At 36.1% G+C, this 16,874-nt stretch overlaps 1 protein-coding gene across 1 annotated transcript; it reads right to left on the minus strand.

The window, feature by feature from the left end:
- Positions 1–1,281: 1,281 nt before the first annotated feature.
- On the minus strand, positions 1,282–4,987 carry olfml1 (olfactomedin-like 1). The gene is made up of 3 exons (XM_066700475.1): positions 4,333–4,987; positions 3,527–3,806; positions 1,282–2,662 (listed from the first exon to the last, which is right to left on the minus strand). Exons 1-3 carry the CDS (start codon positions 4,456–4,458, stop codon positions 1,872–1,874), a joined length of 1,197 nt encoding a protein of 398 aa, XP_066556572.1. The 5' UTR covers positions 4,459–4,987; the 3' UTR covers positions 1,282–1,871.
- Between the last annotated feature and the right edge of the window lie 11,887 nt (positions 4,988–16,874).

A 16,874-nucleotide genomic window follows, 5' to 3' on the forward strand; every position in this document is an offset into this window, starting at 1 on the left:
TTGACTTCATATTAAGTCTTAAAATGCATACTCACTACAGAAGCCTTTGTCTATCTGGTAAGTTGCATCACTGCAAATGATAAATGATAGGAAAGTATAAATGACACCTTTTAAACTGCATATATATGCAGATTGTCAAGGCTAATATTTGTAAAATACCATGCATTTGTGTGAAAGATTGGGTATGACATGTTTAAGGTAACTTGTGACACAATTTGAGTGGAGAGGCTGAGAATTTCAATAATCGGTAACAGGCTGCCCTGCAGTAATTGGAGGTCAGATCTGATTTTCAGGCACAGAGATAAAATTAATCCTTTAAAAGTGATACCCCATGGATATTTTTTTAACAAAGGAAATCATTTCATTTTATGGCGTTTGTTGTGCCTTTGCTTTCCAGTACACCGCAGCTTGTCATTAAACACATTCAAAGGAGCACACCAAAGAGCTGTTTCTGCAAATCTGCAACTAAGTAATTGAAAATGTGCCTTCTGTTTTTGAATTTCACATAAAAATAATCAGCTTTGAATTATAAATCTACTAAAAGTTACCTCTGTGGAAAATGTCAGGTTTTTATGTTGTGTGTGTGTGTGTTTATTTTTAAAAGGTGTTTATATTCATTAGTGTTCCTCAATAAATCGCTTTGATTTGGACCATGCTGCACTATAAACCTGCTCCTTGTTAGTTTAATGGGCAAGTTCTTCAGAAAGGAGCACGTGTTGAATATCTCCTGGAGTTTTATTTTACAGTGAAATGCTATGAAATGTCACTACCTGTGGAGAAACAGATGGAAGCCACATGAGAGAACTGTAGCAGATGTGGTTGTGTAACAATAAGGCAACCTCAGCTTTCCATATGACACACACAGTGGTCATTTTCCAAACAGGCCATCCTGGTAGCTACCCATCCAGATGTCACTCTGTTCCATGAAGTGTGTTTAATTGGTGCTGTAGGGTTTCTAAGCTTAAGAGCCATCCTGTGAAGACAGTTGTTATTCTGAAAGTAAAATGCAGGTGCCACTCTGTACGTGTCAGTGTGCATTTCATGATGGTACATGTTTCCATTCTGAAGCTGATTAATGTTCTTATGCTAAGAAAACAGACACATATCCTATAAAGGTCTTCTGAAATTACAATACCCACACCCACCCTAGAAAACTTTGTGCAGTATTTAGTGAAATATTAAAAAAAAATACTTTACTTTACTGTGCTCAAACATTTACCTGTTTAAGATTAAAGAAAAGATGAATGACATTAAAACAGATACACAGTATTTTTTTTAATCTTCAATTTAAGTTTTTATTGTTAAAAAAAGTTAAAACACACATTGAAAGCAAAGCCTGCTTTGCTCTTATAATACAATTTGATTTAATTTGGAAGTCCTGCTGACAATGCACAATTTACTACCAAGCACAGATATTTATAAAAACTATTGTCATATATTAAAAAATATGTATGTTTTGTAATGCAGAAGCATTTACCAAGCAGGTCTGAATGCTACCAAGATTTGAATTGAAGCTGATGTCAAATACTGTATTTTAAAAGCAAATATGTTTATTAATTGTAAATGAAAACCAAATTATTTTCATAAATATGTAATTTTTATTGTTTATTAATGTTTATTACTGTTGGTTTAATATTAACTGACTGTTGACATGTTTGGCATTATATTTCAGTGTAACTAATTCAGGCAAACATTAGTGACGTGCTTTTTTGTCTATTTGTGCTTCTTCATACCATTTTATACATAGACTCATACAGATTAATCTCAGAAACTGTGTTGCAAATACAAATGCTTCTACCAGAAAACCAGGTACTGATTCACCCCTTAACCCCTTAAAATAAGAGTATTTACTTATGAATGAATCAACAGTCTCAAGAAATGACTTTTTTTTTCATGGTGGCCAGTTTATAAATGGTCTGGTACCCATCGTCATCCCATGCGTATAACTGCTTCTCCTTTGGGTTGTAGTGCAGAACAGAGTGGCGCCCATAGCGCTTTGGGAAGTAGAGAACGGGGGCCTCGTCGTTGCTGATCACGTCCTGAACGTCATACAGACACTGTATTCTCGACCGCCCCCCTTGGTGCGAATTGTACACGACGTACAGAGTCCCACAGATGAAAAAAGCCCCTTCGGCGTCTTTGCTGGTACACGTTGTATCCCAGTTGTGTTCTACCGCCATATTTGCTCTGTCTATCTTAGTGATCACTAAGTTGCTTCCAGTGTCTAGATCAGCGTGAATGGACCACAATCCTAGTTCGTCCACGGCCAAATCAATGAATGTATGTGGAGAAAGAGAATAAGCAGGAGTCCTACCTGCTCCAGGCAATAACATGCGGTCAATTACAGTCCTATTGCGTATGTGCACTTTAAGGATCTCATTTAGAGAGCCACTCTTGTGAAAATACAGGAAGCCATTGTACACCACCTGACCAGTTCCTTGCCAAGAGAAGGGTAGAGTTAAATTCCGCGCTGCTTGTAAAAAGGAGCTTTCAGTGAATTCTTTAATGGAAGGGAATTCTAAGAGAGTGTTGTTTTTGGTTCCATTGAAAAAATAAATCTTCTGGGAATTTTTGCTTGGGTCTTTCATCCAAGAGCCGTGGATGTCTCCGGCTTTTTTAACAATCTTTATCGACTTGACACTTGTTAGCATGACATCACAATCTGTTGAGACAACAATAAAAACATCACTACTTGTTACTTTTGATTCTATATGGAGGTATTAATTTAATTCAGTACGCAATACTGAAGAGAACAGAATATGGGCTAGCAGGTTCAAACCATGCATGTTTGTAGTGCCGATGCTTGTGTGCACCTGCTTTGAGATGTTCTATACCTTATTAGCATGTTAATTTTAGGGTTTCTATTGGAATTATGTCAGATAGAGAAACAGTAGAGTAGAGAAACGATGCAATCATACGAAAACTAATAACCAAAAATACGACGGTAGAATAAAATACAAGGTTTTCATTCTTCATCACAGACCGTAATCCTGTTTTCTGTTTCATTGACATGAATCCATTTTCCTAATCCAAACAAAATCGGTAAAATGTGGTCTAGATTCCCTTGTCGCAGATTGATTCTCTAAACTCAATTGTTCATTGTCAACACCCCCACACACACCTTGGTCCCTTGTTGCCACTGAGAAATCCTATTCCATTCATAGCTGATCCTATCTTTTTAAAGAACAAATCAATCAATATTTCTACAAAGGAAAATGTGGTAAAAAAACAGTTTAAACTCAGTCAGCAAAGGGAAACCAATAAGTCTATTGCATAGTAGTTTGATTCAGTTTTATAAGAGATGGAAAGAATCTCATTTTGTTAATTTTGAAAAAAAAATGTTTTTACCTTTTTTTACTTCTTTGGTTAGATGTTCAAGCTCTGAGGATCTAAGCATTATTGTTTTTCTGCACCATCTGTACAATTCATACAACAACCAGCAGCTCGTAAAGCGTGAAATGAATCAGACTACTATGCCCTGGGATTTCTATTGAGTAACACCTTTCTTTTCATGTTTCTCCTGTACCTCCAACCCCCTTTAGCTTGGCCTTCTTCTTCGTTTTGGCTTCTTTTACTTGTTGCTCCAGGAGTTTGTCATCTATCTCCACGCATGGCTGCAGGGGATTCTCCAGGTAGTCGATGTCTCTCTCAATCCTCTCCACTCTTGACACCACGTCCCCCACTTCATTTTGGAACTCGGTTTTGGAAACGCTTAGACTATCCAGCCGAGTCCGCATTTCCTTTGAGAAATCATACAGCTCTCGTCCATACTTCATCATGTCTTGGTCGCATTTCATTAGCCGGTCCTGTGTAAAGCATTAGACCAACAACTTAGCACTGCTCTGAAAATGTGTAAACCTGTGAATATTACAAGTACATGATGATCTAGAGACACAAAATGAAGCCATTATTTTAAAACTCTATTAAGTCTCTTTTTGTCTCTTAAATGCATTCCCTACTTAGATTTAATGAAAACATGTTGGCCTTACACCACTAGCAACATAATTAAGCTTTCTTTGCTAGTTATGGTTTCAAAGAGCAAAATATTTTACTTGTGCATTAAGTACATTTGAAAATGCACCCTGACTGGATGATACAATCTAAACTATATATCCTCAACCTATTAGCCTTCTTTTTCATTAGGATCAATGTGCAAATCAGAGTTTCAACATCAATGAGTACTTTCCTTGCACAAATTGGCATGAAGGATTAATAAAGTGCACCTGAGTAACAGTTCTGATAATTTGTACTCTTGACATCAAACATACATGAATATGCTTATTTCAAAGTTGTTTTTCTTATTTCTCTCTCTCAATAAAGTCTTATTCTTACCTCCAGCTGCGCAATTCGTCTTTCAAAGTACTGCATCATAATGATATCTTGAGTGATCCGCTGAGCATTTCCAATTACTCGACTCATAAGTAATACCGTCAACAATTTGAAATACCAGTTATGCATTTCTGATGTGTAATGGTAGCAAAAAATATAATTAACAAAAATAAAATAAAGTAAAAGGCAGATTGATTTTCAAGCCACCTAAAGCGTGCTCTGTGTCTTTATCATTAAATGCAATTTTGTTTGATGCTTCTTCCCTCGTATAAATCTTGCCACATCTGGCAGCTGGTTATTCACTCTGTAACAGTTCCTGTTGTGCAGCACATCCAACGGATCCACGTGATCAGCATATTTCCACAGGCAATTGCATCTTTCCAACTCCTGATCTAATCCAGATGTGTGTGTGTTTGACTCCTCTAAACTTTAAAACTCTTTGCATTTAAAAAGAACCACTGCTGTTTGGTACAAATAAAATGTTGGACAAAACTGTAAGACCTTGAAAGTTCTAATTAAGTTACAAACTTTAGGAACCTAGTGTTTACATCAATGCCCTAAATTGATAAACAGAAGAGAAGCACAGATGACTAATTTTGCCCCAGGTAGGCTGAGCACTGAAGTGTTTGTCTTGCCAAGTTGACCAACAGTTGATTTTGGAGAAGGATTTGAAGAAATGGAAAAATACAGCCTTTTTCTTCCTTATGCTGACCCCTTGAGGAAATTCACACCAGGAAAAGCATGAGCGTAACAACAATTTCTATAGCCAATACTGTCCCTCTGTCTATAAACCTTGAATAGACTGTAGAACCCCCCCCCCCCCCCCCCAAAGAGCTATACAAATGTTATCCCTATTATCTTTCTTTCTAAGACTCTTAGCCTTTGCATTTCAAATGTGAATTATAGTTTAGTAGTGTTCTGGTATTCCTTAACTGAAAGAATCATCTGCTTATTTATTTGCCTTTTTCCATAAATATATGCTTTAGTAAAATGGTATAAATTGACATGCTATTGACAAAACTGTACTTGGAAGGAAGCTCTCTGTGAAATCGAACAGGACCTACAAGCTAATTTTATAGGCAGCACTATATAGGCATGACTAGCAGTTCTGTCTGAGTGTATGGACGCCATTTGTGATGTGAAATTCCACAGATGACATTTAATTCCCTTTTATCTTCCCTTTCAATGATACATTGAAGCAAGATGATGTTTACTCTGGCATGTTTTGTAGAAAGACATTCTTGGACTTATTGTTCAGCATTGTTCCCTGACCGATTCTCAAAACTTTTCATCACACGTCCCTTGCAAATGGAGACAGGAAATGAGCTGGTGAACTTCAATTTACTTTTTCCTCAAGTAAATACTCTGATAATAACACTGTCTGGGAATAAATAGAATATGATCTTCTCCAATTCACGATAGAAAGAAAAATTTTAAGAGACAATTCTTAAAACTTAAACCCCTAAATTGACTTCAACCTTATTAATCAACTGCCAACTGCCACTATGAGATATTATAGGTACACAGAATCATAACAGGACAACCACCTGTGCCAGAAATAGAAGCAGGCTGGGAGGAAGTATTACATATCAACTGTTCTCAGTGAAGTCAAGGCTATTAACAGCACTGACCTTGTGTAGAGATTTGATTTGGAATCTCAAGACGTCTTCTGGTATATATTTTCTTACTGCACCATCTAAAGCAGTGGCCTTCAGACTTGTCGCCCTGCTCTGCCAACAGTTAACCAATGGAATACAGCTGAGAATATTCATGTCCCGTTTTACTCTTTCAGAAAACTCTGATCCACATCACAGAACACGTATGTCTAAAAATGTGACATTATATGTCACCTGTCCGTGATAGGCAAACCTATATAGATGTGATTGATCCGATCTTCAGGCCAAAAGCTGAAACCACATGGTATATTAGATTATAAAAGTCTACTCCTCCTCGTAATTCTTGGTTAAAAACAACGCAATGTATGGTTTTTAAGTGTGCATTAGAAATAGAAGTTGCCCTGAGGTGTGAACAGACCTTTTTGTGTAACAGATTTCCATATCTAAAGCAGACAGCAGAGGGAGCTAGGCCACTTGGGTGACGGTCCATCCCTGTCAGTTTAATTTGAAATCCTGCAGCACACCTTTATTGGCAACAATGAAAATCTGTTTTTTATGAAAATACAACAATATAATCCAGAATCTCGAGGTTTGTTTTCCTATACAATCTCATCTTATGTATTTGAAGTTGTGATCTGTGGAATAAAGCATCTCCTTTTCTCCTACTCATATAACATCACTATGCATACAGTTCATGATTACAGCCACGGTGGTATCCATGTATTCAGTGTCAATAATTCTGTTTGTTGCTTTTTATTGTTTCTCCTCTTTGTAAATGCCAGGACATTAAACCTGATGTATTTTCTTAAACAAATATATTCTGATTTGTTATATTAACTATATTGGGCCTTAAGGCAGAAGCTACTTTATTGAAGTTAAGAATAATAATTTGCCAATCAATAATTCAGATAAATTCTAAATGTATTCTAAGAAGCAGTTAAATATGTAAAGATTTTCAAAATCCAACTATTAAAGCTACTTCGTAGATGTCAGGGCACATTTATCTCTTGATCTAAATAAAAAAAATTGTATACATTTTACATGTTGTCCTAAAATATATGGCACATTTTTAAAAATCAAGTCAAGCTTGCTATCTAATGCTGAAACATTGCAAACAGGCGGACAAGGCTTCACTGACAATCTAACAAAGCTTCAGAGACATATCTGTATTTATGCCGTTATTGTGTATTATGAATGAAGTGTGCAGTGCTAGAATTGAAATCCCCACTCTTTGCATATTCGCTGTAAACCGCAGTAGAGTGGTAATGTAGAAACCCCCCAAACCAATCATCTGTATTCAGGTGCTACAGTTAAAAAAAAAGAAAAAAAAAGAAGAAGAAATCAAAGACTTGTAACAAAATAGATTTTTTTCCAATTCACTTTTAGGGCAGTGACTTTCCTGTATGCTTCCAAATACTGGTTTTAAGCCTCTGGGACACTAAAATATATTATTAATGGTTATGTTGTACATATCATTGCGATTCATTCTAAATGCAACACCAATTTATATTTTGTAGACCAAAATTAATAGCAGTTTAAGTGTTCACATCATTATTACTAAAATGACATTTGTGAATAAAAATGGAAGGCAAAACTCTGTTTGGAATTGAGTTTATGAATTATATATACAATTGGATTATGTAATTGCAGAGCAAGTCTGTACCAACGTGAATAATCATAACCATGCAGTACAGCTCAATTTAGCAAGTATTTATATCAGATTTAGTGATTTTTATTCCCTAAGGTGACACCTCAGTTTAAATATATACAGTATGTGTGCTCAGTGTGTAGGCACATACTAATCTACTTATATTTACACATACTTATATATTTTTGCACAGTCTAGTGGATGTGGTTTGGATTTGCCACTTTCACCATCAATCAAACTTTATTTAATGAAAGGCATTGGACAATATATTGCTGCAAGGTACTTCACATGACTAAAAATAGTACCATACGTGTAAGGACAGTAAAACAAAACTCAGTTCAAAATGTGTAGTATATACTTACCAAATGTTCTCTCCAACTGAATCTCTCTGTGGTTTGGTACAAAGCATGTATGTGTCTGTGATTACTGTACAACTATCGAGTTGTCTTCTACTCTACATGAGTGACAGCTGCACATTAAAACACCAGATACCAAACAGCCTCAGTGGGGCAGTAGAAGAAACATATCTATCCATCTTATACTGTTTGTCGTCTTAGATCTAAATTAACCAAACATATTAAACCAACAAACAATCTCGCCCATTCATTGCAAAACATGACTACCATTCCTTAATCTGCTGCCAGATTTGAAGAGTAGGAAGTCTTATCATACCGAGACCAGGTATCATCAGATTACTGAAAGTGTCACATTCAGCACAGTGTTCATGTGAGAACAGGGCTTTGTGAGTTTAAGAGAATTAGGATGAATGGATATTGATCTTTCCTAAAATAAACTGGATGTGAATACCTCTTCTGTTCCTTTTTTCCAGAAGAAAGTGTAGCATACGATCCGAAGGCAAGAATAAATAAAGGTTTGTTTCGTCTGTTGACATTGAAAAATGTTTAGATTTCCTTTCTAAATGTATCAGACTGTTCTAGTCTTGGTTTCTGTCACTTACCTGGCTCTGAAAATGGGTTATTAGGCAGTACAGCCTGAGATGTAAAGAGAACGTAGCGACGCAAGCACTTTATCAATGTAAAAACTGCTTTCATTATACTCAAATTAAAAATAGATCAGCATTCTAGATCGGAATAATTTACATTTTGCAAGTCAGAGATGCAAATAAAAATTCCCTGGCCAGCCTACACAGATGAGAGAGACTTTCAGGAGTCTTGTTTACTATGGCAACAGAAATCACCATGGCATTGCATAGATCTGATGGTCTTTTCATTGAAATGGACTCCTCAAGAATAATGAACACCCCAGATGCTGCCAGAAGGAGATATGGAGAAAGATAACATTTGGCTATGGCTACAAGAAAGGAAAATAAAGTCACAGATGAGAATCCCATGAGAAATCCAATCTACTATCACTACTACTACTACTACTACTACTACTACTACTACTAGATTATTACTTGAAGTGTAATGTTGTCTTGCCTCCCTTTACCACTGTAGAAGCGCTGTGCATCAGGTCTAATTGCTCACACACCCTACCCGATTATTTCAAATTGTGCTTTGAGTCGAGGTGCAGTTCTCGAGAGTTTTCTGAAAAGCTTGGCCCAGCAGATATATTTATATACAGTGTATGCGCTTGGGCTTGTCTGGGAAGATTGGGTTTTCACAGTCAATAGCATTTTTTCCCCCCTCTTTTACCTCCTTATGTAGGTCAGCTATCATTTTGCCTAGATTCTTTCCATTGTGTCACTGCGGAGTCTAACGCAGGTCGGCCCTGGACCCTGAGAGCCTGGCACACTCTCGTTGACACATTTATATGGTAATGCAGAACCAGGGAAAGTCATGAAAACGACTGTAAGTGAAAAACAAAAAGAAAACTGAGTGAACCCACAGAATCAATTCCCGACTGGGTTTCATGTGAATGGGCATAAACATTGGATATAGATCGTTTTGCAACTCCGAGGTTGTTGATTTATTGCCGTTTCAGAATTTCATTTGAAATTTACAATAAACCAAGGTCTTGGCAGTCCTGCTTTTATCATTTTAATAACAGGAACGGGAGTATTCAGTGCTCACGCTTTGGTGTCGAGATGTCATAACAGTCTTCGTGACTCTAAATAGTATTGTTAAAATTCAATTTTAAGCACCCAGTTTATACAAAAATGTCAAAGGACCTATTTAATAATTATTCAGCTTATGGGTGAACACTTGTGGTATTTTACTATAGCCTTACCGACTATTGCTACTGTATTGTTGATAACCACTATAAACAGACATATCTACCATTTACTAAAAATAGTTTCTATATACAAGCAACATATGTAAATATATAGTCCTATGTGATGCTGCGCTGCTCCTGTTTTGGAGGCAGATGAGGCTGTAGCCGGGGAGTGAACAAGGGAGTTACTGTTTTCTTTATCATTGTAGGAGCTATTGTTGGAAAGTGGCTTCTAATGTACCTGCTGCACACAGGCACTGAAAGGCAGTGTATCAGTGATCATGATTCCTATAGGAGGCTTGTATTGTGTAACCCTTTGGCGAAAGCTGTGTTGGCAACAGAAAAAAAACAAGCTATTATCTTTCAGCTGCTGGTATAAGAGCCTTAGCAATTCCCTGCAAGCTCTTCTGAACCTGCTCAAGCCTCCAGTGCTGCACTCCCATAATTGTCCCACATTTCTACAACTCACATTTTGTTTTCTGTCATCCGGGGTCATATACCGTACATGAATAATTATGCCTTGGCAAATCAGTACTTGCATATGTGTTTGACATCCCCTATGGAATCATGTTAGTCCACACTGTTTCAGTTCAGGATTTGGGCCAAATAGCCTATGGAATATAAAACACTGACTATAAAATGTGTGTACTTTTACGATGACTCACAGATGTGTTTTTTCTCTTACAGAGTGAACAATGTTTCTTTGTTTGGGAACATTGAATCACGTATCTTAGGCTTGAAATTTTAAATTAACTGCAAGTGTCATGTAGATTCAGAAAATCATATTTCTCCAGATTTTTCATTATGCATGTGTGTCTGGAGGAATGGTATGAGCATGCCAAAATCTTAGTCACATTAAAAAAAAAATCAAAACGCCAAAATAGATCAATGCCAAATAAATTCTGATGGGTAAGTCTTTGCCTTTTAATTACAGATGTATGACAGATGATTCAGCTTTACTAAGAACAAAAAGGAGTACACTTTTTGCATTCATATATATAAATAATTAATTTATTTTATTATTCCCTGAAGGTGAAGGTTGCTGTTTTGTCACTTCATATGAGTCTTGTTGTCTTACTCTGCTTCCCAGATGCAGAGAGTTAAATTATGCGCATGAAGCCCCCAGTATGCTTTTGATTATAATTTTACTGGGTCAAATTAATATTTCAGTTGGAAATTCAAGTATACTGATATTCTAAGCTTTGGCATCTTATTCAGCATTTAAGTTCCGTTTTGCCTACCAGTCACATTTTAGTTAAAATGTATGTTTATAGAAACAGTTAATAGAGAAGATGGGAATACTAAGGATAAGACCACAGCTGATAGTGGAAAATATTCAGGATATAATTTCAGGACAGAATCCCATGAATAGCAGCTGGAATCCTTTGAAATATGCTTTTAATTAATACGAACCAGATAAGTGTTGCATAAATGACTTGAAAGTGCTTGTTTCACATCTCTGTAAAGGTCTCTGGATACCAACTGGCCTTTCCGTTTTTTGCGTTTTATTCAGAAGCACATTCACACTATGAGATCAATTGACTAAACCCGGCTTTGGTCAAATCAAACCATGTCAAAGTGAGCTCATCCAAGCGTTGAGCTATCTGCCTATGGCCCTCATATTTCACCTGGGAAAGAAAGACTGCTGAATGCCATGATACACTGAACGTTATTATTTGGTGGCTGAGGTCATTCAATTATATATACTGTTGTTTGAATGTATAGGACTAGTGTTACTCTGTATTGTAAGCTGTAGTTCCGTGAAGTTGTTAAAGAAATCACAGTATTCCACATAAATATAGCAGTTAAAACCTGGATCAAGAATGCAATTAATTAATTCACTGACAATATATGCTATTGATTGCATATATCAGTTTTCTGCCGTCCAGGTGTATCTCACTGTTTCCAAGGCAAAAAAAAAAAGAAACGTATGTTTTATCTTTGGGATTCATTTTAGTACTAACCATAAAAATAGTATTTAATAAATACTAATGAGAATTTACTGATTCAACAACTCTGGATCTAATGAAATAATTGATTATGTAATACTACAGAGTAATAGGCTCTGTGGCTTGAATACCTCATGCATGTAATGCACATAATCACAAAGATTTAGGAATCGTTTCTGAGTTCGGAGAAGATGCAGATTGCCGTTTGAAGGGCTGAGAGGATAGGTACTATGTCATTATATTGCTCTTTAAGTTCTCTTGTCCCTTCTTTGAAGTTTATGTTCCACATCAGTGGGCCAGAGAATTGATGCTTTTGATTCAAAGTAAAAAAACTACAGAGATTCCAATTTCTTTTCATTCCTCATTAATGCTTCAGAGCAGCTTCAAGATAACCTAATTTAAACGCTTATTATAAGTATGCAAAAAATATTCCTGACAGTCCTGTCGCCCCTTAACATGGAGGATAACAAAGAACAATTATCTTGTGGGTTACAGCAAACTTTATTGACTCCGCATCTTTGTTTATGGCGTCATTTAAAATTGTATATAAAAGAGGTTGAATTTATACACTGGATGTATATTTATCACAGGTGAAAATAGTTTTCAACTCAGCAAGTTTTTTCTTATTCTTTTTCCTAGCTCTGGCTTTTTCTAAACATATTTTCACCTTCCAAGTAACTGAGGGGGAGGGATGTGGGGGCTCTGGGATAAAATAAAAAAGGCTAAAGCACAGATAGCATAAAAATAGATGTGTATTTCTTCCAGAAATAATGGAGTGCATTTACAAATATCAAAAGCTATTATTATTATTATTATTATTATTATTATTATTATTATTATTATTAATTACTTATTATTAGATATATATGACAGAGACTAGCCATAGCAAAACTGACTCCCTGAACAGAAGAAAAAATATGTGCTTAGTGAAAAAGTGACTGATTTGGTTTACAGGTTCTCATTATGTAGTGAGTTGACTATTCTTTGTGTCTTTATTTATTGATTTATTGATTGGTTTGTTTGTTTATCTGTTTCTTATTTTCTTATTTTAGTAAGGGTAACATTTCATGCTGTTAATATTCTCGAATACTGACTAATTCAGCAGAAAATTTCTACTTGACTTTTCCCCATGGTTAACCCGTGTCTCTTGACAAAGGCAGGCTACAATGCATTGCTTGTCTAGGTGCATTAGATTCCCCTCCGCCTAATGATTGTTCTATGTAAATTTCCCTTCCAGTCATTAGTAAAACTTTCCCCCCATAAGGCACTCTAAACATGTTGAGGGAGTCCCCGGGGAGATTATGCTGTTTAGGTTGATGCACATCACCTTTGGAGTGCCCTCTCAGATATGGCTGTTCTTGTAATGATATCAGAAGGCTAGGACAACAGAGCAGTACTCTTGTGATTTATAGCGGCTGACAGCATGAAAAGTGCTTTCTATCAGACAATACTTTGGATTAATTTAAGAAGTTGGATGAAGCAGTGGTTTTGTCTCTATCGGTTACACATATTCTTGTCTGACTTAAAGAGCATGGTTCTTATAAATATATCAGTGTACATCACCACTTTGTTTAGACAATTGCCATTGTTCTATCTGTTATTCACATCCTGACAGGTTTTTAAACTTAAGTCTAATGGCATTACTTTCAGGATGTCAGTGTGGCACCGCAGGGGTACAATCTGGAGGTTGCTGTCTAGCTGACGTCACTTGCACCTGATGCAGATATCCCTGGGGCTGGAAAATGCATTTCTCTTGCAGCTGCGACTGACATCAGACATGGAGCAGTCTTGTGGACATCCCTAACCCGTGCGCTGAATGGAAGCTGCCATCTTGAAACTCAGTGTACTGCAATTATAGCATGGAAGTCTGAGAACGTCCGAATGGTAATGAAAAGAGGTAAAAAAAAGATGGGTAGGTTACTTGAACAGCACTAGAAACATGATTGCACAGCTCTGTATTTGTCAAAAACCCAAAACTTGTTCTGTAAGGACTCTTGCTTTGCTGGTCCTCTTTTTATTTCTCTTGGGCACATGTATTCAGGTTGACAGTAAAATTATTATAGAAATGAGCTTTGATAGTGTGTTACCCTACAAGGGGTTGTTTCTAAAGCTGAAACATAAATAATTTTGCTATTTGTTAACTGGGCTGATATAATTGGGTATCACCTTGAAACACTATAAATAAATCCATCCCATCCAAAAAGCCATCATTTTTAGTTTTTCAATATTGTCATAAAAGATCTGTAGGGCTAACATAATTTCCCAGTCTCCATTTCTTGTTTTGGGGTGATATTTGGCCGAGGCACAGGCTTGCCTGCCTAATTTGTATCATATGCTTCCCTTGACAATGCATAGCAAAACATGCATGATCAGGGAAAACAATATTCAGATATTATTATTTTGTTTGATGAGCTGCTATTGAGTATATGCCATCGCTTTGCAGTCAAACAGTGGCCTAAACTGGCACTAAAGCTTGCTAGCAATGATTCTGTCAAAAACTGCTCAGTCTCCGTTTGTGTTTTAATTAATCAGCGAGATGTTCAACAGATTTTTTGTTTGACTTTAATCTGTCTGCTTACACACTGCAATTTGCCCGGAGTAGCAGACCTAATTGACTCATTAGATGTAATACTATTTCAGACTGCTGAAACCCCCCTTTCCCAAAAAACGAAAAAGATGAATGAGAGAACAGGTTTTACAGTTGTAAGAGAAAAATGCATACAATTTTGAACAAAGGACAACTTATTTTTTAATTAACCTAAACACAGCAGAAATAAAAAAGTATGGGAACAATTATATATGACGACTTAATTTCCCCATGTACTCTAGTAGACGTCATTGTTACCCAAATAGAAATATCTGTGTTCATTCTCACATTGCCATAGAAGAGTCTTAGAAAGTAACACCTGCTGGGTTTTTCCAACTTTTCTGTACTCTGAATCTGCTTAAATGTTTTTCCCATACTAAAACGTTTTTGATGACATGTTATGTTAGAAGTGAGGTTTCAACGCACTGGCCTATTTAAATCACATGTTCTTGTGCCTCAATTTCCAATATTGTTATGTTTATGATTTAAATCTTTTGCAGCTGCCTGACACCCATTTTTGTTCAGAGCTCAAGTTTACATGCATTGCTAAGATCTATTTGTTTTAAAAGCAGAAGCACTTTATTAGAATAGGATCTACAAAGACCTCCCATTTCTAAAGCAGGGAGCACTTGGCCATGTCTGGTATTCAAGCACAATGCAGGAGAAGCAAAAGTTCAGGACTGAATTAGATTTGGAAAAGCTACGAGTATGAATGACATAAACACGGCTCCTTTAATATTCTAGTAAACAAATCTCTTTAACATTGCAGAATATTTATTTATTTTCGAGCATATGTTCACAATAGACATTTACCAGAGGCAACAAACAGCAGGGATGGAGCAGAGAGCCCTTTTCGAGCATCATCTAAAACATCTCTCGATGTGCAAGCTTTCTGAACCTTAATGCAATTAAACAGCAGGAGAAGGAGATGGCAGAGGATCCTTTGAGAACATAATGCTGCTATTTACAACAGAAGAGGCAGCGAGAGGCAATTGTTACCTGTGCAGACCTATGTGACCCTTTCTGTCTTCTGCAGTACTGCTTATTAAGCAATCTGTAGACAGATAATGGATTTTGTTTTAAATTTACAAAATACAAATACTGTATGTAAACAACCTCTGTACTACTTCTAGTACTGATAATAATAATAATAATAATAATAATAATAATAATAATAATAATAATAATAATAACTAGAATTTATGTGCATGTGACAGTACTTTTAGCATGATATATGTATTTTATGGTAGTATGCAGGGCAATATCAGTGAAAGTTTGCAAAGTAGTAGTAGTAGTAGTACTGTATAATTTAGGTTAGACGTATTTTGCTACAGAATAGTATCTAAAGTTAAGTAGGTTAGTAGCTTGTAGTACAATAGCAGTTCTGTTAATTTTCATTATAGTATGTACGTATTATTATTATTATCGATCATACAATGGAAATACCCCCAAGGGCAATTACGTTGTTTTCACACCATAAACCCTTTATAATATGCAAATACGAGCCCAATAATGAAATGACAGAGTGTGGCAGAAGGCAGATTAAGAGTGTGAGTGTCACAAGGGACCATGGGTCAGATATGAAGCTGTGACACTTTTTGTCCCCTACAAGAGTACATTGTAGTGTGGTGTACTGTGGTAAAAAAATACAATAAGGTGTAGTGTTCAACACATGGTAAAGTATAGTTTACTATGGTAAAAATAGGGTAATATATGATTAAGTGTAGTGTTGTGTCCCATGGTAAAAACATTATATAAATGTGGTAAAATCATGCTAACAATATAGTAAAAACATAGTAAAATTTTTAACATGGTAACACCATGGTAAAATATGGTAACAATGTGGTGAAATCATAGTAAAAATGTGGATGATATTTTATTTCATTTGTTGCTATATTAATTATAACTGGTTAATGAAGTAAAGGTGTTCACTGGATTGAGTGATCAGTGATGCTCACACTACAGAGCTCGCTAAGAGGAGAATAAAAATCACATTCCATAGTCTGTCATGACTTTATTCTTCCCTCTTGACACACTTTAAAATAAATTGGGAGCCGCTTTGTTGCACACTTTCCAGTTTCCTTAAGCATCTCAATGCAGTACAGTAGATAATGAGGATAATATACAGCATGATACAACCTCATGGGGCAATAATTAATGCTCAATTTATTTTATTCCTCACATCTTTCTTAGGGTCACCTACTAGGGAGATGACTTGTTTAAAATACTCTTGCTCAGGAAATAGATGCATTAATGGCAGGCAATACAAGTTATTTACATCTGAGATGGAGAAGAATAAACTGAAAAGTGAAGGAAACCCATTCATATTGTCTTTACCCTGCTCTAAGACAGTACTAGCACGGTTTCTTGCATTTCAGTGGCTGTAATATCTGAGCTAGTTTTTTCTTTAAACGGCTCATTCACTAAATTATTTATTCTTATGCATTTAGCTGGCTGCAATACAAATCTGCTACAAATATTGTATATATTACAGCAACAGTTATTTAAAGTGTTTTCGTGATTTTTAGCAGTATAACACCTCTTTCATTGTTCCGGTTACACTTCTATGT

This window comes from Amia ocellicauda, chromosome 4, assembly GCF_036373705.1.
Source record: "Amia ocellicauda isolate fAmiCal2 chromosome 4, fAmiCal2.hap1, whole genome shotgun sequence".
In the NCBI taxonomy this organism is placed as follows: Eukaryota; Metazoa; Chordata; class Actinopteri; order Amiiformes; family Amiidae; genus Amia; species Amia ocellicauda.

Coding starts and splice junctions, on each gene's coding strand:
- olfml1 (XM_066700475.1), bottom strand. CDS start 4,458: ATGCATAACTGGTATTTCAAATTGTTGACGGTATTACTTATGAGTCGA. Junction 3,807..4,332: donor GACGAATTGCGCAGCTGGAG/GTAAGAATAAGA, acceptor TGCTTTACACAG/GACCGGCTAATGAAATGCGA. Junction 2,663..3,526: donor CAAGCTAAAGGGGGTTGGAG/GTACAGGAGAAA, acceptor TTGTCTCAACAG/ATTGTGATGTCATGCTAACA.